Source organism: Thamnophis sirtalis, unplaced genomic scaffold, assembly GCF_051295495.1.
Source record: "Thamnophis sirtalis isolate CommonGarterSnake01/CBP01778 unplaced genomic scaffold, rThaSir2_p1.2 scaffold_15, whole genome shotgun sequence".
NCBI lineage: Eukaryota > Metazoa > Chordata > Lepidosauria > Squamata > Natricidae > Thamnophis > Thamnophis sirtalis.
This window is the reverse complement of record NW_028261395.1, coordinates 4,951,027-4,975,336: the sequence shown is the minus strand read 5'-3', so window position 1 is coordinate 4,975,336 and position 24,310 is coordinate 4,951,027. Positions and strand designations below refer to the sequence as shown.

The following is a 24,310-nucleotide window of genomic DNA, read 5'->3' as shown; positions in this document are numbered from 1 at the left end:
TAAACAAATAAATGTTACAGTAATTGAAAGAGCCTGGAATGTTACTGTTGTGCAACACTAAATCCTATGATGTTAATTTCAATATCCTTCAAGGCCCGATGCCTACAAATATCTCCACCCTTTGTCATCTGGAACACCTCATTATACAGTGGAGCCTTGGAATGAGTGGTAAGAATTTCTTTCACACTGTTTTTAGTCATATTAAGGATGTGTGTTTTAAGCTAGTTTTATTGCTTTTATGCAGGCATGAAGGGTTTCTATTCTATGTCAAAGCCCCTTATATAAAGAGAACATAATAACAGCAATTAATGCCATTCAGATGTTCTTCAATCCTACGCAACAAAGAATAATGTGTGTATAGGAAAGGGTGTTCACAAGATTGTTCTTCCCCGCACAGAATATTTCTTTCATTTATTTATACCCAGGAACTGAGTATGTCTAGTTTAATGAAAAGAAGGACTAGGGATAACATGGTAGCAGTCTTCCAATATCTCAGGGGTTGCAACAAAAAAGAGGGAGTCAAACTATTCTCCAAAGCACCTGAGAACAAGAAGCGATGGGTGGAAATTAATCAAGGAGAGAAGCAACTTAGAACTGAGGAGAAATTTCCTGACAGTTAGAACAATGAATCAGTGGAACAACTTCCCTTCAGAAGTTGTGAGTGCTCCAACACTGGAAGTTTTTTCGAAGATGTTGGATATCCATTTGTCTGAAACGGTATAGGGTTTCCTGCCTAGGCAGGGGGTTGGACTAGAAGACCTCCAAGGTCCCTTCAAACTCTGCTATTCTTTTCTATCCTATAAGGACTCAAACAACGACACATGTTGTTTTACACCAAAGTTCTCCTCTTGAGTATTAATAAGAATTGCCTAATCAACAAGGTTTCAGGATTCACGATACCTTTGAAATAGAACTCCTCAGTTTAGCTTTTGTAGCCTTTTATATAATCTATATTGTCATCTAATTACAAATATTTCTTTCTTTCACTATGCACTTCCAAAGAATGGTTGCATTGTGCTCATTTATTATTTTTTTAAAAGAAATGGTTTCCAATACATTTGTGAGATTGTATGATGTGAAGGTATTGCATATTTTTACTGACTACAATACAGTCATGCATCTTATTATCATAGCATTATCTTAACTTGTTTGAATGAAAATGATTTCAGGATTACGTGGATTAAACGCTAGCATTATCTTAACTTGTCTGAATGAAAATGATTTCAGGATTACGTGGATTAAATGATTAAGTGAACAAATGATTTAAGTACTCTTGTATAATGTCTCACTAAGTAGAAAGGTGTAGATTGTGTGAAACAACAAATGAGAACTGATTCAAGCCCTCAAGTCTGCATAGTAATGTAAGGTACTCACCGTGTTTCCCCAAAAATAAGACAGGGTCTTATTTTCTTTTGACCCCTGAAATAAGCACTTGGCCTTATTTTGGGAGTGGTCTTATTATTTTTGAGGTGCAGGAAATAGTGAACGTGGTTACCTCATGGCTGCTGCTGTGTTGCAATATTTTCTGGAAGGGCTTATTTTTGGGGGAGGGCTAATTTTAGTGCATGCGCTCAAAAGCCCAATTGGGCTTATTATCCGGGGAGGTCCTGTTTTCAGGGAAACAGGATACTTTTATTTTAAGATTGCTGTCAACATCAAAAACACATTGGTTTCAGTTTATAATCTTAACCTTTTAAAGGCAAAAGCACAACAATGCTATAAATTACATTCTATTTTACAGAGGCTGAAGATGTTTTTGCTTCTTGTGATATCTCTTTTGGTTCTGGAGTTCAATGATTCCAAAATATTGCCAAGAAGAAAGAGAGAAGAAAATCCCGAAACATTCATGAATATTGTAAGTTTAATATGTTTAATATACTTTAGTACAATATTTAACAGATTGAGGGTTGGAATCACACTGTCATTTCTAAGCTGGTTTCTGAATCATGATTTCATATATATAGTGGTAAAGCTGTCCCACTTATACTAGTAAGTTTATATTTAGAATAGAATAATAGAGTTGGAAGGGACCTTGGAGGTCTTCTAGTCCTACCCCCTGCTTATGCAGGAAACCCTACACCACTTCAGACAAATGGATATCCAACATCTTCTTAAAGACCTCCAGTGTTGGAGCATTCATGACTTCTGGAGGCAAGTTGTTCCATTGATTAATTGTTCTGTCAGGAAATTTCTCCTTAGTTCTAGGTTGCTTTGGAGAATACTCCTATCATGTCTCTCCTATCCTTCTTCTTACTAGGCTAGACATACACAATTCCTGCAACCATTCTTCATATGTTTTTGCTTCCAGTCCCTAAATCAGAAGTGAGTTGCTACCGATTTGCACCAGTTCGAGTGAACCGGTAGTGGAAATTGCTACTGGGTCGTCGAACCGGTAGGGATGGCAGGCTCGCCATTCCCCTGAACCAGTTCCCCAGTCACCGTGGCATGGTTTTTTTGACATTTTTAATGTTCTGCACATGTGCAGACCTATTTACAGACAACTGCACAAACTACATAGTGCGCATCAGGCGCATGTGCGCCAAACCGGCAGTAATGCTGGCGGAAACCCACTCCTGTCCTTAATCATCATTGTTGCTCTTCTCTGCACTCTTTCTAGAGTCTCAACATCTTTTTTACATCGTGGTGACCAAAACTGAATACAGTATTCCAAGTGTGGCCTTATATAGAGCCGAGGTGGCGCAGTGGTTAGGGTGCAGTACTGCAGGCCACTTCAGCTGACTGTTATCTGCAGCTCAGCGGTTCTAATCTCACCGGCTCAAGGTTGACTCAGCCTTCCATCCTTCCGAGGTGGGTGAAATGAGGACCCAGACTGCGGGGGCGATATGCTGACTCTGTAAACCGCTTAGAGAGGGCTGAAAGCCCTATGAAGCGGTATATAAGTCTAACTGCTATTGCTATTGCTATCAAGGCATTATAAAGTGATATTAACACTTCACGTGATCTTGATTCTATCCTTCTGTTTATGCAGCCTAGAACTGTGTTGGCTTTTTTGGCAGCTGCTGTACACTGCTGGCTCATATTTAAATGGTTGTACACTAGGACTCCAAGATCCCTCTCACAGTTATTACTATTGTGCAAGGTACCACCTATACTGTACCTGTACATTCTGTTTTTGAATTAATTATTTTAGAGTTTGCAATGGTCAAGGTTACATTCCAATGGGCACCTCCCTCGAAACCTAAATAAGGGGAGAGTGTACAGCATTGTCTCACTTCTTTGTCAATCTGGAGTCAATCTGTTTCACCATATTCTGTCTATAGAGGATACTTCGTGGTGTGGTGTGTATATATATATATATATATATATATATATATATATATATATATGTGTGTGTGTGTGTGTGTGTGTGTGTGTGTGTGTGTGTGTGTGTGTGTGTGTGTGTGTGTGTGTGTGTGTGTGTTTGTGCTGATAAATAAATAAAGGGAGAGTAGTATAGATCTATTTCAAGCTATTTAGCTCTCATCAGCTAGCCATAGCCTTACTGGGATTTGAACCTGGGCTATATTGCACACTAGGCATACTAGGCAGTATAGTGTGCAATATAGCCCAGGTTCAAATCCCAGTAAGGGTATGGCTAGCTGATGAGAGCTAAATAGCTTGAAATAGATCTATACTACTCTCCCTTTATTTATTTATCAGCACAAATAAAAAAACACAAATATAACAAAGGCAACAGTAAAAATATTGGGTTTCTGTCATGATGGACTCTTGTGACGAGCCGAAGGACAGATGATGGAAGCAGTTAGCTTCCTCCCATAATTGGGGCTCACCAGGGGTTGTAAAAAATCATATATATATATATATATATATATATATATATATATATATGTATGTATGTGTGTGTGTGTGTGTGTGTGTGTGTGTGTGTGTGTGTGTGTGTGTGTGTGTGTGTGTGTGTGTGTGTGTGTGTGTGTTTTATTTGTGCTGATAAATAAATAAAGGGAGACTAGTATAGATCTATTTCAAGCTATTTAGCTCTCATCAGCTAGCCACACCCTTACTGGGATTTGAACCTTTGAATATATATATATATATGGTGGTTTTCTCATGAGGTCAATGTAATGGTCTGGGAATCCCATTTTTCTAAGGACAAACTTAATGTGATGGGCAAAATCAAAGGCCTTTCTAGGATCAACAAAGCATATATTGACTTCTCGCTGGTATTCTTTGACTTTCTCAATTATCCAGCTGTATCAATATTACATGTTCCTTAGACTTTTTTAAAAGACAGATTAAATAAATTGCATCTCTTTTTCCATTTTTCTTTACTTTCTCTTTTGGGTTCATTTTCCATGTAGGGCTTTAATCTGCACCGGATGGTCCTAAGCATTATTTTGCTAGTGTGTGAAATAGGACCATAGTTTGTCCATCTGTTGAGCCTCCTTTCTTGGGTGTTGGAACATAGATTTACTTCTTTGTCTCCTCTGTCATTTTTCAGGTTGTCTGACATACCTTAATTAGAACCTTCACTGATTTTTCTTCTGTTGCTCATCATATTTCTTCCCCCCCCCCGTATTTTTTTTCTTTTATTCAAAAGAAAGTTAAAGTACAAAACTCCAAGAAACCCTCCCAACAAGGGGAAAAACAAAAAACAAGCAAGACATTTTTTAAAAAAGTGAATCAAAATGAACCCCCCCACCAAAACACATATACATTTATTATCCTTCCAAATTGAATACTGATTAATACATTACTACAATATTGCAAAACAGCCTCGCCAAATTTTTAAACTAGTAAATCAACTTGCAAATTATTGACCTGCCTTTTACATACTATATTAAGAAGAAAATAGTTAATAGGAACAACAACAACAACAACAACAACAACATTGAGAGACCGCCTACCGCCAATTACCTCCACTAGGCCAATAAGATCCCATAGATTAGGCCTCCTCCGAATTCCATCAGCCGGCCAATGTCGGCTGGCAACTACCCGGAGGAGAGCCTTCTCGGTGGCTGCTCCGACCCTCTGGAACGAACTCCCCGTGGAGATTCGTACCCTCACCACCCTCCAGGCCTTCCGCGTAGCCCTTAAAACCTGGCTGTCCCGACAGGCCTGGGGCTAAAGACTTCAACCCCACCCGAATAGTATGACTGTTGTGCTTTTTAACGATGTATTGTCTTCATGTGTATAACTTGTTTTGTCTTTCCCTCCCCCTGAATTGTGAGCCGCCCTGAGTCCCCTCAGGGTAAAGGGTGGCATACAAATAAAGTAAAATCAAATCAAATCAAACATTGTATATTTTAAGAAGGTACTTGGTTGATACCTAGGCCACTGGCAGAATCCCATATCAACCATTAGCACAAGTCAATGTATTTGTGATGCATTTTTGAATGTTCGGTTGACTGAGTTTCATGTTTAATGAGTGAAGTGTAACAATAATAATCATCTGGCTGCACAACGCCTTAAGGACAAATGTAGACAAAGCCAGAATTGAGATGACAGCAATAGACAGTAAGTGCTGCCTACGCAAAGAAGCTGAAGAAACAGTGGATCACCCGGTAAACTGCTGCAAGAAGATTGCACAAACTGACTACAAGCAGCGGCATGAGAAAGTAGCAACAATGGTGCAATGGAAGATCTGCAAGAAATATAGCAATATATAGCAATAGCAGTTAGACTTATATACCGCTTCATAGGGCTTTCAGCCCTCTCTAAGCGGTTAACAGAGTCAGCATATTGCCCCCAACAACAATCCGGGTCCTCATTTTACCCACCGTGGAAGGATGGAAGGCTGAGTCAACCCTGAGCCGGTGAGATTTGAACCGCTGAACTGCTGATCTAGCAGTCAGCTGAAGTAGCCTGCAGTGCTGCATTTAACCACCGCGCCACCTGTAAGCAAGAACTGGTGGGACCATAAAATAGAGAAAGTCATCGAAAATGAAGAAGTGGAATTGCTCTGGGACTTCAGAATCCAGACAGACAGGCGCCTGCCTCATGATACCCCTTGACTTAATAGTTGTCAATAAGAAAGAGAAAAAAAGTCTGAATAGTGGATGTGGCAGTGCCTGGAGACAGCAGAATGCAAGAACTGTGGAAGATAAAATACAAAGACCGACAAATAGAAATAGAATGACTATGGCAAAGGCAAGCAAGGGTAGTACCAATAGTAATAGGCGCGTCGGGTGCAGTCCCAAGGCATTGACAAATTTACCATCAATCAATTGCAGAAGGTGACTTTACTTGGAACTGCTTCCATCCTGCGACGATATCTGTAGCACCATCAAACATCCAGATTTGCTTATCTCAGGTCCTAGGTAAGGACTCAATATGTAGACAGAAATGCCAAACCGAAACTGAACATCTGGCTGACTGTGCAATTATTATTATTATACAATTGTATCACAGCGGCCAGTTGTTTCGCCGGATTTGGCATTGGTTACTAGTCGGGCCCCACCCAGGGGCCTAGGACGTCGTAACGTATTTTTGTAATATGCGTGCAGATCCAAGCAGTGCGGCTTTTTGCATTTGACTGATGGTGATTTTGTCAATTTTTAACTGTTTTAAATGTAATTCCAGTGCTTTTGGAATAGCACCCAGTGTGCCAATTACCACTGGAATCACCACTGCTGGTTTGTGCCATAATCGTTGGATTTTGATTTTTAAGTCCTGGTATTCTGCCATTTTTTCATGTTCCTTCTCAGCTATTATTATGCAATTGTATCACAGCGGCCAGTTGTTTCACCGGATTTGGCATTGGTTACTAGTCGGGCCCCACCCAGGGGCCTAGGACGTCATAACGTATTTTCGTAATATGCGTGCAGATCCAAGCAGTGCGGCTTTTTGCATTTGACTGATGGTGATTTTGTCAATTTTTAACTGTTTTAAATGTAATTCCAGTGCTTTTGGAATAGCACCCAGTGTGCCAATTACCACTGGAATTACCACTGCTGGTTTGTGCCATAGTCGTTGAATTTCGGTTTTTAAGTCCTGGTATCTTGCGATTTTTTCATGTTCCTTCTCGGCGACCCTGCTATCACCTGGTATTGCGATGTCTATGATTGTGACCTTATTTTTCTCAACCAGTGTGATGTCTGGTGTATTAGCTATTATTATTATTATTATTATTATTAATAATAATAATAATAATAATAATAATAATAATACTTGAAGCATAGCCAATACTTGAAAAGTATTGAAGGCAAAGCTGACCAAAAGCTAACTTGGAACTGGTTAAGATCAGGAGCACTGAAAAAAGAAACAGAAGGCTTTATTTTGGCAGCTCAAGAACAAGCCTTAGCCACAAACTGCATGAAGGCAAAAATTCAACATGTTACCACCAACAGCAAATGTCGCCTCTGTAATGAGAAAGACGAGACAGTCGACCACTTGATCAGTGGGTGCAGCAAAATTTCACAAACTGACTACCTACAACGCCATGACCGCGTTGCTAAGATCATTCACTGGAAATTGTGCCAAAAGTTTGGATTTGAGTACAGCAAAAACCACTAGGAACATCAGGTTCAGAAGGTTTTAGAGAATGAGAAAGTCAAGATCTTGTCCCACAACACACCTAATATAACAGTAGTTGAAAAGAAAAAAAGTATGGTTCATTGATATTGCAATACCTGGTGATGCACGAATTGAAGATAAACAGCAAGAAAAAATCACAAAGTACTGGGACTCTATCTATCTATCTATCTATCTATCTATCTATCTATCTATCTATCTATCTATCTATCATCTATCATCTATCTATCTATCTATCTATCTATCTATCTATCTATCTATCTATCTACATCTACATATCTATCTCTATCTCTATCTCTATCTCTATCTCTATCTCTATCTCTATCTCTATCTCTATCTCTATCTCTATCTCTATCTCTATCATCTCTATCTCTATCTCTATCTCTATCTCTATCTCTATCTCTATCTCTATCTCTATCTCTCTATCTCTCTATCTCTCTATCTCTCTATCTCTCTATCTCTCTATCTCTCTATCTCTCTATCTCTATCTCTATATCTATCTATCTATCTATCTATCTATATCTATCTATCTATCTATCTATCTATCTATCTATCTATCTATCTATCTATCTATCTATCTATATCTATATCTATATCTATATCTATATCTATATCTATATCTATATCTATATCTATATCTATATCTATATCTATATCTATATCTCTATATCTATATCTATATCTATATCTATATCTATATCTATATCTATATCTATATCTATATCTATATCTATATCTATATCTATATCTATATCTATATCTATATCTATATCTATATCTATCTATCTATCTATCTATCTATCTATCTATCTATCTAATTTATATAATTTATATAATTTATATATAAATTGTTCTTCCAAATGCTGAAGAGGTTACCCCCAAAAGGTCACTTTTTCATGTGGAACTGATTTCTTATAATATGTAGAGACATTGCTCTTATTAATATTCCCATAAGTTGAAGGGCAGGTTAAAAGTTCCTATTAATTTCACAAGCAAATCTAGCTGGCGCTAAGCCTTACAATTAAAGATGATAATTTTAGTCGCCTCAGGTTTATATTTCTACACCAGCTAAGATTATATTTTGTAAGGGTAATAAAAAAGGTGAACAAGATTAAAAAATAAACAAGACTGATTACAACATTTCCCTCCCTCCCTCCCTCCCTCCCTCCCTCCCTCCCTCCCTCCCTCGCCCCTTCTCTCTGTATCTGTTGGGAAAACTAGTATTTTTCCTTTTATTAAGAATGTAGCATTGCCCTAACAAACATCTCTGCAAAGGCAGATATCAAACACACTACAGGTTTAAAGCATGGTTTTGAATGGAGCATCTTTTTAATATCTTTTTCCAGAGTGAGGTCTTACAATATCATGGTTATCCTAACGAGGAACATGAAATCCTGACAAATGATGGTTACTTTCTTACTATCAACAGAGTTCTCGGAAGGAAAGCGTCAGAGAAAACAGGTCTCTTTTTGCATTCAAAGTTCACAAAACCAAAGTTTATTAATACTGATTTGCTCTTATGAAATATCCCATTTATATTCTTAGCTACTGTAGAAATACTGCAGCGAGAAAACCCTTTCGTTTAGAGGAAGAGGAGTCAATTGAAATAATTTATTTGTTCTGGGAAACAGCCTGAAAACGAATGAGGACAAAAACCAAAATGGATGTGGCTCCAATTTCGTTTCATTTTCCGGGATATTGTAATAGGAATGTTTGGGGATTTCCCTGCGTCTAGATATTAGTCAAACCCTCTCAAGATTGTCTTGACGATTAAACTACATGCTAATCATTTCATTCAAAATGAACATGGGGAAGCAGGAAAGAACATAACCTCATTTTTATACTTATATAATATCGTAAGGCTACCCAGACTCACTTTTATGTGAGATAGGAAGTTATACAAAATATGATGAATAAACAAACACATAAATAAAATATTAAGCCAAAGCAAATGTTTTAATCCTTTTAATGTTATTATGGTTTACCTATTTATAGCTCAGTTGTAATCAGGGAAGATTCTTAATTTTATTAAGTTGGATTGGATTTATTAAATTTATAGGCTGCCCAATCCTGAAGGACTCCGGGCGGCTTTACAGAAAATAAAATTTAAAAAGTGAAGAGTTAAAAAAAAAACAGGGGAAACAAATTAAAACAGAAACCACAGCGTGCACCCTGTCAGCACTCCTCCATTTGAATAATTAGGAAAGAAAACCACGAGACTCCATTGATAGAAATCAAGTGTACTTTTACTAATTATAAATGATCAGAAGCGTAGCAAAGCGAAGACTGATTATTTAGGCTCGAAAGCAAAAGATATATAGAATAACCCATTCCCCACCCCTTGGCATCCCAGTTACAGTCCAATCATAATTCTCCCAAGTGTCAGGTGTGAGATAACTTCGAAAGGCATCACCAGATGGAATGTCGGTGCCGTTGGTCTTGGCGGGAAACCTCCTGCGCATGCGCAGCAAGACAGGCAGCAAACTCCAGGACCTTCCTCCCCCACAATTAGTATTCCCCTCCCAAATACCATGCCCCCCTCCCCGTTTCAATGGCAGCCGAAGCAGCAGCAAAGCAGAGGTTGACACAACCAGTCTAATCAGGGCTGGACCTCGGTCATGAGGTCAACAGCCCCAGGCCTGCCGGAATAGCCAGGTTTTGATAGCCTTTCGGAAGGCCATGAGAGTGGGTAGGGTCCGGATCTCTGAGGGTAGTTCATTCTATAGGGCTGGAGCAGCAACAGAGAAGGCCCTCCCCTGGGTAGCCGCCAACCGACATTGTCAAGTTAATAAAATAAAATTAAAATTATTAATTTTATTAAGAATCTGGTCTGATTACAAAAACCCCTAGTTACAAAACCCCAACTATGTGGGTTGTTTTTTTTTTACTCCATAAGGAATTTGAGATAATTACTTCCCCCAACCCCTCTGGTTTGAAATGTCTCGCTTTCCTTTTTCTTTTTTGGTAACACAACAGCTTCCAAACCTGTTGTGTTACTGATGCCAGGAGTTCTTACTGATTGTGGAATATGGCTGACGAATGTGCCCAACAGTAGCTTAGGCTTCATACTGGCAGATGCTGGCTTTGATGTTTGGTTGGCAAATAACCGAGGAAGCAGATGGTGTAAATGGCACCAGCATTTTTCACATAAAGAAGAAGAATTCTGGAATTTCAGGTACGTTAAAATATTTGGTGCTTGGGACGGGGCGGGGGAGCGATAAAATGCAAACTTCAATGTGAAAGAATGACTTTGATGACTTGGAAAAAAAAATGTCAGGGTTACTATGTGAGAGAACCCAGGGGCAAATAGGGCAAACAGAGGTTTGTATTTAAATAGTGGTTTTATCTAGAAAGGAAATATACATACATGTTCTTTAGCCGCACCTCAAACAAACAGCAATTTACAACAGTTACAGTAGCAATAGCAATAGCAGTTAGACATATACCGCTTCATAGGGCTTTCAGCCCTCTCTAAGCGGTTTACAGAGTCAGCATATGAATACATGTTCTCACTTTTAAGATAATATAAACACCCCCACAGTCTGGGTCCTCATTTCACCCACCTCAGAAGGATGGAAGACTGAGTCAACCTTGAGCCAGTGAGATTAGAACTGCTGAACTGCAGATAACAGTCAGCTGAAGTGGCCTGCAGTACTGCACCCTAACCACTGCGCCACCTCGGCTCTCCACCTCAGTACGGAAGTACGTACGGAGAGAGAGATATGCCCGAACAGGGTCTCTTTTACAATACCGACTCTTAAAGTCAAGTAACCATGTGACTCATTCCTATCATTGCATCATCATTACGGGATTATAGCATTACAGCAGCTGGTCAGCTATTAAATCCTCATTACCCAAAACCTTAGACTGTGCCATGGTCTGATTGGACAGAAGCATCCATGTTCATCAGCGATCAAGGGCATCCACAAGAGAGATTAAAAAAAAAAATCAAGATGGTAGCTATGATTGTGCAATCAAAATCTTATCTTCTTTTTAACATGTCACAATGCACACCATTGTCATGGCCACCAGTCATTGTCACTAGCCTGAATTTCCTGAAAATTCTCCCCTCCATAGATACCCTTCTTCCAACTGGACATGCGATTGTTCTTTTACATTTCTATTAGATTATGATTTTCCAAATCTGCCCATCATATAGTTCAGGGGTGTCAAACTCATGCCGTTACCTCATCGTCATGTGACATATTCTCCCCCTTCGCTAAACCAGCGTGGGTGTGGCCAGTGCACGACACACCCGGCCCACGAGTTTGACAACCCTGCTATAGTTCTATGACAAACAAGTAAATTATACACACAATTAACGCAAATATAATCAGGAAAGAGAGATAGTTTGAGTAACTTACCACATATTGCTATGGTGAGATATATGTTTCATTATCCTGTTCTTTGTTTTGTATTATAATACATTTAGTCAGCCATGTAATTATTTTACATTTTTTATGCATTTTATAGTTTTTTATATATACATTTTAGTTTTTTTTAAAAAAAACTTTATATATTTTATGTTTTATATTTCTTATATTTTAAAACTATCAACTGTTTGTATATCACCCTATTTATATTTGGCTAGGACAGAAATTGTTAGAACCTACTCTGTGGGTGTGGCCTCCTTTGTGGGAGTGGCTTGCTGCCCATGTGACTGGATGGGAGTGGCTTGCCGCCCATGTGACCGGATATGAAATTATGAATTAGTACTTAGGTCGGTCCAAGTAGCTATTCAGAAGTTAGTGGTTAGAAGCAATCATAAAGCAAGGTATGGCATTAAAACCAGAAATATTTTGTTGGTTATTTGAAAGGGAGTATAATATATATTTAATTTTACACACGTTAGCAGCTGCTGGAATTGTGTTTGCACAACAGTGGAAAAAGAGAGATATGTAAATGAATAAATATTACAATGTGCAGGAATAAATAAATTGACAATTAAAATCAAGAAGGCTTTGAATACTTTTTCCCGTGGGATTGGTTTTAGCAATTGCCATCTAACGGAAACAAAAATTAGAAATCTAAAAGTATGAAAGAAAACACCAATTATGTAAGGAAAGGTCCCTAAAATGTATAAGGAAATATTACTAGATCATTATTAATGCGTAGATAACTGCGGGACATTACACACCCATCAGTGGTGGGTTTCAAAAAATTTTGGGAACCTCTTCTGTAGGTGTGGCCTGCTTTCCGGGTCCACTGGTGGAACCTCTTCTAAGTGGTTCAGTAGATTTGACGAACTGGTTCTACCGAATAGGTGCGAACTGGTAGGAACCCACCTCTGGGCTAGGATCATAACAAAGATTTGATTGTTTGATTGACTCTGTTTTGTTTCAGTTTTCATGAAATGGCAATGGAAGATCTGCCAGCTATTATATATTTCATCCTAGCTAAAACTGGACAGAAACAGCTTCATTATGTTGGCTATTCCCAAGGATCCACTCTAGGTAAATTCTTGGATTTTTGCAGGGGTGAAAAAGGAAGCATGGGCGTGGAAGAGCGAGTGACAGGATAAGCATCTTAATGTCATCAGGCAAATGATGCAATGAGATCACGATGCAGGTGACAACTTTTGGGGCTTGGTATCAACACATGTTATCTGATCTCATTGAACTGTGTCAATTGCTGGTGGGATGCAAACTGGCCAAAGCTATAGACTTCTAAGCATTAATTCTTACAGCATATCTTTAATTATATTCTTCATTTTTATTTTCCTTTCGTTTAGATTTGTAGGAGAATGATTTGTTTAATCATGCCACGAAGAAGTAATTGAACAATTTGTTGGGGACAAAATAGTGGAAATTATATATTCATGTGCATGAAGTGAAATCAGTATATAAGTTGTAAACATACGTAATCTTTATTCACCCATATCCTTAGATAGGATGTGCGAAGTGACATTCTAAATGGAATGGGATTGCTATCACTAAAACAGGAAAAAAAAACACCCTTTAATTTGCATTTCAAATGTATAGCCTTTAATTTAGTCCTTAGTATCTGTATAGAATCCTTCCCATTCAAGGAAATCAGCTATGACTGGCTAAAATTCCTATGTGTAATGTGGATAATAAGACATTATTACTGAATCATTGATCAGGAGGGTTACGAGTACCATGGTGGTCTAGTTAGTTAGCTAGTTAGCAGTTAGAAGTTAGACTTATATACCGCTTCATAGGGCTTTCAGCCCTCTCTAAGCAGTTTACAGAGTCAGCATATGGCCCCCACAGTCTGGGTCCTCATTTCACCCACCTCGGAAGGATGGAAGGCTGAGTCAACCCTGAGCCGGTGAGATTAGAACCGCTGAACTGCAGATAACAGTCAGCTGAAGTGGCCTGCAGTACTGCACCCTAACCACTGCGCCACCTCGGCTCATCTCGGTCTAGAGGTGGTGCTCTTGCCTCACTGTGAGGCAAGAGTTCGATCCTAGGTAGGCTGTGAGTTCGATCCTAGGTAGCAGCAGATATTTCTAAAGAGAAAATATCTGCTATGAGCTCGGCATAGGCATCAGGAAGGGCATCCGGCCAGTAAATGCGCAGCTCCCTTCAGTTGCCCTGACTCCATCCCAATGCAAGAGATTGCAGGATTGTTAAAAGAAAAACAAAATGACTAGAGGGTTACATGTGAAAAGGAAGGAAAATTAATAATCCAAGTGCAACATGTAAGAATAGAATAAATTACTTTTAAAATAACTGTTAGGGTTCAAGGGTTCAAAAGTTTTATTTTCTTTTAAAACAAACATTTCATCATTCCTCAATCAGTGAGACATCGGAGTACAATTTTTTTGTGTGTCAAAATAGTTCTAGTTTACCACCAAATTCTTGTCTAGCCTAATGTATGCCCCTCCCTCCCTCCCCCCTCCCCCCCCAACCCCCCTCCTCCTCCCCCCCCCGACTTCCCAGAACCCGTACACGGTGTGGATTTTTAACAAACACAGTCTAAAATCTATTGAGAAAAAAGAAATAAAGAAATTAATGACATCTCTACATTGACCTTAGCTTCTTCTTGCTGAGCTAACTTTAAACAATTTAAATCATTCCTGATCTTAAGCATAGGCTAACTGGAATTTCTTGGTCCCGTATTTATTTTGTATACAGTCAATCCATTTTTTCCCCAGTCTCGTTTATATCTCTCATTTGAGTGATCTTTAAGATATGCCGATATTTTAGCCATCTCGGCTAAGTTTGTAACTTTATGATGGATATAAAAAGGCCTCATCCAAAATAATATAATAAGAAAACAAACAATATCTAACTAAGGATGTTTGAAGGTGGTAAAATGACAGGAAATCAGTCAGTGAAAATACATTTGAATTCTTTTGCGAAATAGTTGTAGAAGTTCCTTCAAGATAATTTTCAATTCAGGGATTTATCTTTACTGGATTGTGGGGATATACCATTCACTTATTGCTCTAGCAAATATAGGGTAATTATCATAAACAGACTCTGACTTGTAATGGTGCTGAATAATCATTAATTTTCTTTATGCTTAGGATTCATTGCATTTTCAGCTATGCCAGCTTTAGCTGAGAAAATAAAAACCTTTTTTGCATTGGGCCCAATATATCTGGTGAATCATGTAAAACCATGGTATAAGATGGTAATCGATATGAACCAAGTTATTGTGAAGGTACGTGGTTGATGCTGTGGTTTTCAAAGAATGAATGTATGCTAGTTACTTTATGAGGACCCGGATTGTTGTTGGGGGCGATATGCTGACTCTGTAAACCGCTTAGAGAGGGCTGAAAGCCCTATGAAGCGGTATATAAGTCCGTGACCCGTCAAAAGCGCGTTCCACAAAAGCGCGGTCGACGAAATCGCGTATGTGACGTCATCACAACGCAACGAAAAAGATCGAAAAATTGAAATAAAAATTAAATTACAGCAAGCCGATTCACATAAAGGTAAGGGTTAGGTTAAGGGTTAGGGTTAGGGTTAGGCTAAGGGTTAGGGTTAGGGTTAGAGCGTTAGCGTTACGTTTAGCGTTAGGTTAAGGGTTAGCGTTAGGTTTTTTGTTATGTTAAGGGTTAGGTTTAGGGTTAGTTTTAGGGTTAGGTTAAGGGTTAGGTTTAGGGTTAGGTTTAGGGTTAGGTTTGGGGGGGTTAGGGGAAGGTTTTAGCTTTATTTTTACATTTTTCGATCTTTTTCGATCTTTTTCGTCGCGCTGTGATGACGTCACATACGCGCTTTCGTCGACCGCGATTTTGTCGTCTGCGGTTTTGTGGTAGAACCTATAAGTCTAACTGCTATTGCTATTGCTATTGCTAAGATCTTTAAAAGGCAAGAACAAATCTCATGTCAAGTGGAATTGCCTTCAATAGGAGTTAGTCACGCTTAGATTTGTATGGGATTATTCTTAACAGGTTTACAATATTGGAAATACTTACAAATATCCTGGGAACTCTGCCAAAGGAAGTTAAGCTAGATATCTTTTTTATTATTCTTCTCTTGGCAGCAGACAGCATTTTAGTTAGGAAGGCCATTAGCTCATTATCATCATTAATCATCATCAGACAGACAGACAGATGTTCAGACTGGGTTTGGCATTTTTGTCTATCTATCGAGACCTTACCAAGAATTGCGCGTGCAACGAATCGGCAGTAATAGCAATAGCAGTTAGACTTATATACCGCTTCATAGGGCTTTCAGCCCTCTCTAAGCGGTTTACAGAGTCAGCATATCGCCCCCAACAATCCAATAGATAGATAGATAGATGGATGGATAGATAGATAGATAGATAGCAATAGCAATAGCAATAGCAATAGCAATAGCAATAGCAGTTAGACTTATATACCGCTTCATAGGGCTTTCAGCCCTCTCTAAGCGGTTTACAGAGTCAGCATATCGCCCCCACAGTCTGGGTCGACAGCAACCCACCCCTAGGTATAGGGTAACCTGCTTGAGCAGGAGGTTGGACTAGAAGACTTCCAAGGCCCCTTCTAACTCTTATTCTGAAACTGCATGATGATACCATCCATGGATGGCTATACTGTCCTCAGAATAGGTTGGTGAGATGCTACTGATTTCATTATTTATTTATTTATTTATTAGACTTATATACCGCTTCATAGGGCTTTCAGCCCTCTCTAAGCGGTTTACAAATTTTTGTTAGCAAATTGAGTCAGCAACTTGCCCCCACAGTCCGGGTCCTCATTTCACCCACCTCGGAAGGATGGAAGGCTGAGTCGACCTTGAGCCGGTGAGATTTGAACCGCTGAACTGCAGATCACAGTCAGCTAAAGTGGCCTGCAGTACTGCGCCCTAACCACTGCGCCACCTCGGCTCCTTTTTTTTAGTCTCATCCACAGAGCATAAGGTGGAAAAAGCATTTTAGCAACTTTCTGTGGAAGGCAGATAGGGGAGAAGGAAATAGTTGTGGTTTGTGAATAGTTAGGGATCTGTACGAATGCAGCATCTCAGCAGGCTACATCATAGTTTCGCTTTCTTACTCTTGTGGAATAAATTGTCCCAAAGCCTTTTGCGAGTCTGTATCATGTATGAATCAGTCTTCTGCAGAAGAAAAGGATGAGGTGCTAAGCCGTTTGAACTTTCAAGGACATAATTTAAGAGTAGCATTTTTCAAGCAAACTTGGAATATAGAAATCTGAAAGGACAGAGCAAGTTCAAAGGCATCGAAAATTGATTTGAATTGTTTTATTTACAGGCTGTATTAAGCCGAAAAGAAATTTGCTTGTTACCTAATCACATTGCACGAATCCTGGCCACTAAGTTTTGTCACCTGGATTTATGGAGAAAAACATGTGCAAATGTTTTATTGTCCGGTGGTGGAATTAGTGAAAACAATGTAAATATGGTATGTTTACTGCACATTTTTAAAAAAATTACTTTATTTCAGACAGTGACATAAACGTACCAATTAAATGAAAATGTGTTTTTTTAAAAATATTCTTCCTCAGAGTCGCCTGGATGTCATTGTATCACATTTATTTGGATGTACATCAACCAAAACTCTGTTACATTGGAAGCAGGTAAGAAATTCTGAAATGTAAAACTAAAAATGTGAATTTTACTAATTTGGAATAGCAAATGCCCCCTTTGATCTCTGTTATCATAATAAATGTTTCTTTCTCAAATAAAATTAAAGTATCAATTTCCCATTAATTAAAAATGAATTCTTCTTTGTTCTCTGTATTAGCTTTCCTGAATATTAATTAATTTATACCATTACTTATAGAGCATACACCAGGGGCTGTCAAACTCGCGGCCCATGGGCTGGATGCATCATGCGCTTGCCATGCCCACACTCATTTTAGCGAAGGGGGGAAAACGTGAGTTTGACACTCTTGGCCTACACCCAAAAGGAGTAGGGCAGTTTGCAGAACAAACCACCATTAAAAACTGTTCTATCCCCCCTTCCTCGCTCGTTAACAGACGACAGGCAGAGAAACTTAAAAGGAAAGAACTTTATCAGTCCTCGGCTCAGACTGGCTGCGAGCCCAAAAATAAACATAAATAAAGTCTCTGACAAGAAGATAACAGAATGCAAAACAAAAATCTCTTACGGCAAAACCGGATGTCCAAAAAGAAAGCAAAGCACTTCTCCAAGTGTCTCTTTGAATCTGGGTTACAGAAAGCAAATCACTTCTCCAAGTGTCTCTCACAAAGAAACCACGACCGATGAACAATGAATGATGAACGTTGACTCCTGCAATCAGGCCGTGGCACCATCCGTCCTTTTATCACCAGAGGACGACACTAACGAGCCCCAGCTGCATTGTTAATCTTGCATCCTGACTCAACTCACAGCAAACTTCTGCTGAGTCACAACAAAAAACTATCAGCCAATCTACACCCAAAAGGAGTAGGGCAGTTTGCAGGACAAACAACCATTAAAAACTATCAGCTAATCTAATCTATCGCTGGGACAGTTCCAGAATTTGCAACCATTGAAATGATTCTTGTTTCATTGTGTTCTGAAGGGCAGGGCAGTGATTGAGAAAACATGTGGGCAAACCTCCACTGTCCTCCACTGAGTAGGAACACTTCTTCTGCCAAGGATCATGTGAATTTGGAGTTGGCAAATCAGCTGGCAAAGAAGCACCAGAACACAGATTGTTATTACTCTGTTAATTGTATTTACTCTAGTGATTAAACAAGCTGCTGTATTTTGAATCAGTTGAAAATTTTCAGTTCTCTTCAAAGGCAAAGTATTTTCCATTGTCTTGTCTGTCAGGTACAAATGTCACGTCCTCAAATCAGGAAAGACACAGCTTGGTTCTTCCAAGCGGAGTTGTTTATTATTTTACACTTATAGACAGAATCTTGCCAAATTGAAGCATTCTACTGTCTGCGTTCAGCATATCCTCTGAGAACTATTAGGGAGGAACTTCTTCATCCCCCTTCTTTCTCAAAAAATATTTCGACTGAGTTGCCTCTTATTCTTCTGGAATGCATTCTCTCCCACCTTGTAATCCAGTTTACTATATTCCATTACTTCAAGGGAGTAAATCATTATTACCTATACGTCTCAGTTCTTCAACTGGTACACCTGACAAAGCTTGGCAACCAGGGGTGGGTTTCTCGCCCCGTTCCAACCGGTTCGGTTGGAACGGGGCCGGCGGCATCCTCATGCACGCACGTGGTGCACGCATGCGTACTAGCATCTGCACGATGCTCCAGCTGCTCCTGGAGGATCGCGCAGGTGCTGTATGCGTCCTGCGCATGCGTGGAAGCGCAGAACTCGTCAAAACCGGGTAAGGACCGCGGGCGGGCGGACGAGCCCTTCGCCATTCCCGGAAGTTACTTACTTCCGGGTTTGCCGACCAACCGGTTCGCAGGGACCGCCGCGAACCGGTTGAAACCCACCCCTGTGGGCAACAGAACTCTTGTAGTTGCTCCACGTATGATATGTGATAGAATGTTGTTCAGATTCCCATAAAGGAGAGAGTGCATTCCAAATGAGCAAAAGACCGAACAGTCTGTGTGGGAGGAAGACAATCATTTACAGCTACAAAGTTAAAATTAGCTGCATTGCGACGAGTTTAAGACAGTTGCGCCCTTGAAAAATTAGTCATTAGTAGGACTCTGGGGGATGGCAGAGGACAGGAAGAGGACTGGTTCAGCCGAACCAGTAGTGAAAATCACGGTTCCACCACAAAACCGTGTTCGACTAAAGCGCGCTCGACGAAACCGCGTAGCTGATGTCATCAACAGGGCGACAACAGCGCGGAGACAGAAGCATGCTGTAAACGCTAAACCTAAAATTAACCCCTAAACCTAAACCTAACCCTCTAAACCTAACCCTAAACCTAATCCTAACTCTTAACCTAACCCTAAACCTAACCCTTAACCTAACCCTAACCCTTAACCTAACCCTAAAACTAACCCTAAAACTAACCCTAAACCTAACCCTTACCTTAAGTTGAATCGGCTTGCTTTCAAAGCGCTATTTAAAGCGCCCTTCTTTCTCCGCGCTGGCTGTTGTCGCCCTGTTGATGACGTCAGCCACGCGGTTTAATTGGGTGCGGCTTAGTCGAGCGCGGTTTTGTCGTGCCACGAAAATCAAGGGTGGCCCTGCCCACCTGCCCTGGCATCCCATTTAGGCCCTTTTTTAGCCAAAAGACGCTGACATTTCCGAACTGGTAGGGAAGGTAAGTAAATACCACTTCTGACTGGAAGGCCTGGAGGAATGTTGTCCATGGGGTCACGATGGGTCGGATACGACTTTGCAACTAACAACAACCAAAAAATGTTGGCTGTTTATTAGGGGACTTAAAATTCCAACCTCTCCAAAAAACACCAGGTTAGAAAAGTTATTCTATTCCAGAATTACTTCCCCCTCCTTCTAGTCTGTGTATCTGTGTATCTTCACTGATTCTAAGGGATTGTATGAATAGATTATTTTAATGGAAAGCTTCAGAAAATTGCATTAACATTTTTTTAACATGTCAAAGTATAATTTACAAAAGTGGTTTTAGAGACTTTTCTCTTGTCCTTTTCAGTTGTATGACACTGGGCAGCTTAAAGAATTTGACTATGGCCCTAAGAATATGGAAAAATACAATCAGGTAGGCAAATATTTTTTCTTTTTCAAATGAAAGAAACATTGCAGATAAATAAGAATGAAGATAAAGCGGTTACAAATTTACTATTTTTGTAATTTTTTTTTACATAATATTTAACATCTCATCCTGGATTCATCTATTTTGATTAAAGGCAGGAGTGCCCATTTTTGTATCAATAAAATGCTGTGCTATCAAGCATGTAATGCCTACCCAGACATAACTGCCAGGAAATGAAAGAGCCGAGGTGGCGCAATGGTTAAATGCAGCACTGCAGGCTACTTCAGCTGATTGCAGTTCTGCAGTTCGGCTGTTCAAATCTCACCGGCTCAGGGTTGACTCAGCCTTCCATCCTTCCGAGGTGGGTAAAATGAGGACCCGGATTGTTGTTGGGGGCAATATGCTGACTCTGTAAACCGCTTAGAGAGGGCTGAAAGCCCTATGAAGCGGTATATAAGTCTAACTGCTATTGCTATTGCTAAATTCACAAAATACTATTTAAGCCTGTAGTAGAATACCACAATAATATAACCCACAAAGAAGAGGGAGTCAAGCTATTGTCCAAAGCACCTATGGGACAAGAAACAATGGGTAGAAAATAATCAAGGAGAGAAGCAACTTGGAACTAAGGAGAAATTTTCTGACAATTAGAACAATTAATTAGTGGAAAAACTTGCCTCCAGAAGTTGTGAACACTGGGAGTTTTTAAGAAGAGGTTGGATAACCATTTGTCTGAAATGGTATAGGTATATTTTCAGCCTGAGCAGTGGTGTTGGACTAGAAGACCTCCAAGGTCCCTTCCAACTCTGTTATTCTATTTTAGTATTTTGCATATTTGGGGAGACCAGTGATGGTACTTCTACTGCACAAAATATTGGATCTCTCCTAAATTACATGGAAAAGTTCTTTCAGGAGCAATTGAATTAAGACAATTAGAGATAACGAATAAAGCTTACTGGGCTAATAATTTAAACAGGTATTTTTTCAGATTTTTATGGGGTTATGGCAGTGGTGGGTTTCAAAAATTGTTGGAACCTACTCTGTGGGTGTGGCCTCCTTTGTGGGAGTGGCTTGCCACCCATGTGACCGTATGGGAGTGGCTTGCTGCCCATGTGACCAGATGGGTGTGGCTTGCCGCCCATGTAACCGGATATGAAATTATGAATTAGTACTTAGGTCGGTCCAAGTAGCTATTCAGACGTTAGTGGTTAGACGCAATCGTAAAGCAAGATATGGAATTCAAACCAGAAATATTTTGTTGGCTATTTGAAAGGGAGTATAATATATATTTAATTTTACACATGTTAGCAGCTGCTGGAATTGTGTTTGCACAACAGTGGGAAAACAGAGATATGTCAATGAATAAATATTACAACGTGCAGGAATGAATAAATTGACAATTAAAATCAAGAAGGCTTTGAATACTTTTTCACGTGGGATTGGTTTTAGCCAATTGCCAATTAACGGAAACAGAAATTAGAAATCCAAAAATATGAAAGAAAACACCAATTATGTAAGGAAAGGTCCCTAAAATGTATAAGGAAATATTACTAGATCATTATTAATGCGTAGATAACTGCGGGACATTACACACCCACCAGTGGTGGGTTTCAAAAATTTTTGGAAGCTCTTCTGTAGGTGTGGCCTGCTTTCCGGGTCCACTGGTGGAACCTCTTCTAACCGGTTCGGTAGATTGGACGAACTGGTTCTACCGAATAGGTGCGAACTGGTAGGAACCCACCTCTGGGTTATGGTTGAATGGGGAGAAGATCTGTTATAATATGGGATATTGATAGCCACATAGCATGAGACAGACAACAAAAGTGCATTATATTAATAATCATCCTAAAAGATAAGTCAGTGTTCTCAGAGCTATCCTAGATCCTTGGGTTGTGAGACTTTTAAATACAACCACAATCACTCCATGCACACACTAATTTTTCTTCTTTTTTTTTTCTTTTTTCGTTTCAGTTATAATGAGGTTAAAACCAATTTCGTTGTATATAAGTACAATGACAATAAAGATTATAGCAATAGCAATAGCAATAGCAGTTAAACTTATATACCGCTTCATAGGGCTTTCAGCCCTCTCTAAGCGGTTTACAGAGTCAGCATATCGCCCCCACAGTCTGGGTCCTCATTTCACCCACCTCGAAAGGATGGAAGGCTGAGTCAACCTTGAGCCGGTGAGATTAGAACCGCTGAACTGCAGATAACAGTCAGCTGAAGTGGCCTGCAGTACTGCACCCTAACCACTGCGCCACCTCGGCTCTTATACTTATCCTGGGAAGTAGCAAAGCTAAATGATTCAAACCGCGAGATATTATAGGACGATATTATAATAATAGCAATTTATTTAGTTCTTATGAGATTTAATGAAGTGTTTCTCCTCTTCTCTTTAGATGACCCCCCCTTTTTATGATATAAGAAGCATAAATATTCCAACCTTCATGTGGAGTGGTGGAAAAGATAAAATTTCAGCACTAAAGGATACCGAACGATTGCTCCCTCTTCTTAGTAATCTGATCTCCCACAAAGTAATTCCTCATTGGATGCATTACGATTATCTTTTTGGCCTTGATGCTCGTCAAGAATTGTATGATGAACTTGTTGACATAATTCGCAATTTCCCATAAGCTGGGAATCGTCTAGTTAGTAAATCAGCGGCAAACAGGTGGCACTCCGCAACGTTTCCTTAACAGAAGAAATGCATGCTTCACTAAAGCAGAAGTGTCTAATTCTTTTATTTGATGATTTTTCTTTTAAAAAAGGATACCTTTTTAAAAAGTTAATGCAGATGCTTTGAAAGAATGCAATCTTGGGGATTCTAAACTTTGGGAAGACTCACAGGGTAAAGTTTTGAGTAATAAGGGTCAAGTGTTGAGTAAACTCGCACAGTAAAGTGTTGAGTAATAAGGGAACAATGAAGCCAAACAGTAAGAGCTGAACCCAGATCCGCTCAACTCAACAGATTTTCCCTTCTGGTTTCAGTTGCAAAAAAACAAAAGCCAGTTTTGGGGAGGATGTGTTAAAGACCCCACCCCACCCCGAAATGGTAGTTGTGGAAAAATGAGCTCAGCTTTGACCCCAATGTATATGTATATCAGTGGTGGGTTTCAATTTTTTTTAGAATCTATTCTGTAGGCGTGGCCTGTTTTGTGGGAGTGGCTTGGTGGTCATGTGACCAGGTAGGCGTGGCCAACTGGGAAAATGTGGTGAAACTCACTTAACAGTTATCAGCTGCCTTTGGAGTTGGAGTTCAGTGGGGCAGAAGAACAGCTGGAGTCTGTTCCTGCTGTGCGCATGCGCAGAGCTGTCAGGAGAAGGCAACAGTTAAGGAACAAGAGCACAGGTGAATGGCCCCTCCTATAGGGAATAAACAGGAACATAAGGGGAGGGGAGTTTGCAGGAGACAATTAGTTCATTCCTGCCTTCTTGCCAAGTATTGCGCCACCTGAAAGATATCAGCCTGGCCACTCTCCAAGCCTGATAATGGTCGGTAACTGTGAACTATCTTGAAAGACTGTAGGCCAGAGTTAGCTGGACAGGAATTCACTGTAAATTAAATAAAAGGGGTTTATCTGGATGAGGATTCGGCTTGGTGCTGCTGGGGAAGGCTAGGTCAGAACAGATAGGAGTAACAGCAGCTAAAGCAGACTTAATATCGGATGGATCGGAATGTAATTTGTTGCTTGTAGATTCGAAGGAGGGAAGAGTTTTGTCTGAAAATTGCAGGCTGGTTTGGAGAAGGCTGAAAGGGCCATGGATTCTAAAGCCTCAAAGTTGACAGAACTG

General features: G+C 39.7%; 1 protein-coding gene across 1 annotated transcript; it reads left to right on the top strand.

Annotated features, from left to right (window-relative positions):
- The first annotated feature begins 1,750 nt into the window (after nucleotides 1-1,750).
- On the top strand, nucleotides 1,751-23,529 carry LOC148042448 (lipase member M-like). Its single transcript, XM_087702356.1, has 9 exons — nucleotides 1,751-1,855; nucleotides 8,838-8,952; nucleotides 10,468-10,666; nucleotides 12,835-12,944; nucleotides 14,987-15,123; nucleotides 17,158-17,307; nucleotides 17,411-17,482; nucleotides 20,456-20,521; nucleotides 22,918-23,529. Exons 1-9 carry the CDS (start codon nucleotides 1,751-1,753, stop codon nucleotides 23,149-23,151), a joined length of 1,188 nt encoding a protein of 395 aa, XP_087558482.1. The 3' UTR covers nucleotides 23,152-23,529.
- The last annotated feature ends 781 nt before the right edge of the window (nucleotides 23,530-24,310 follow it).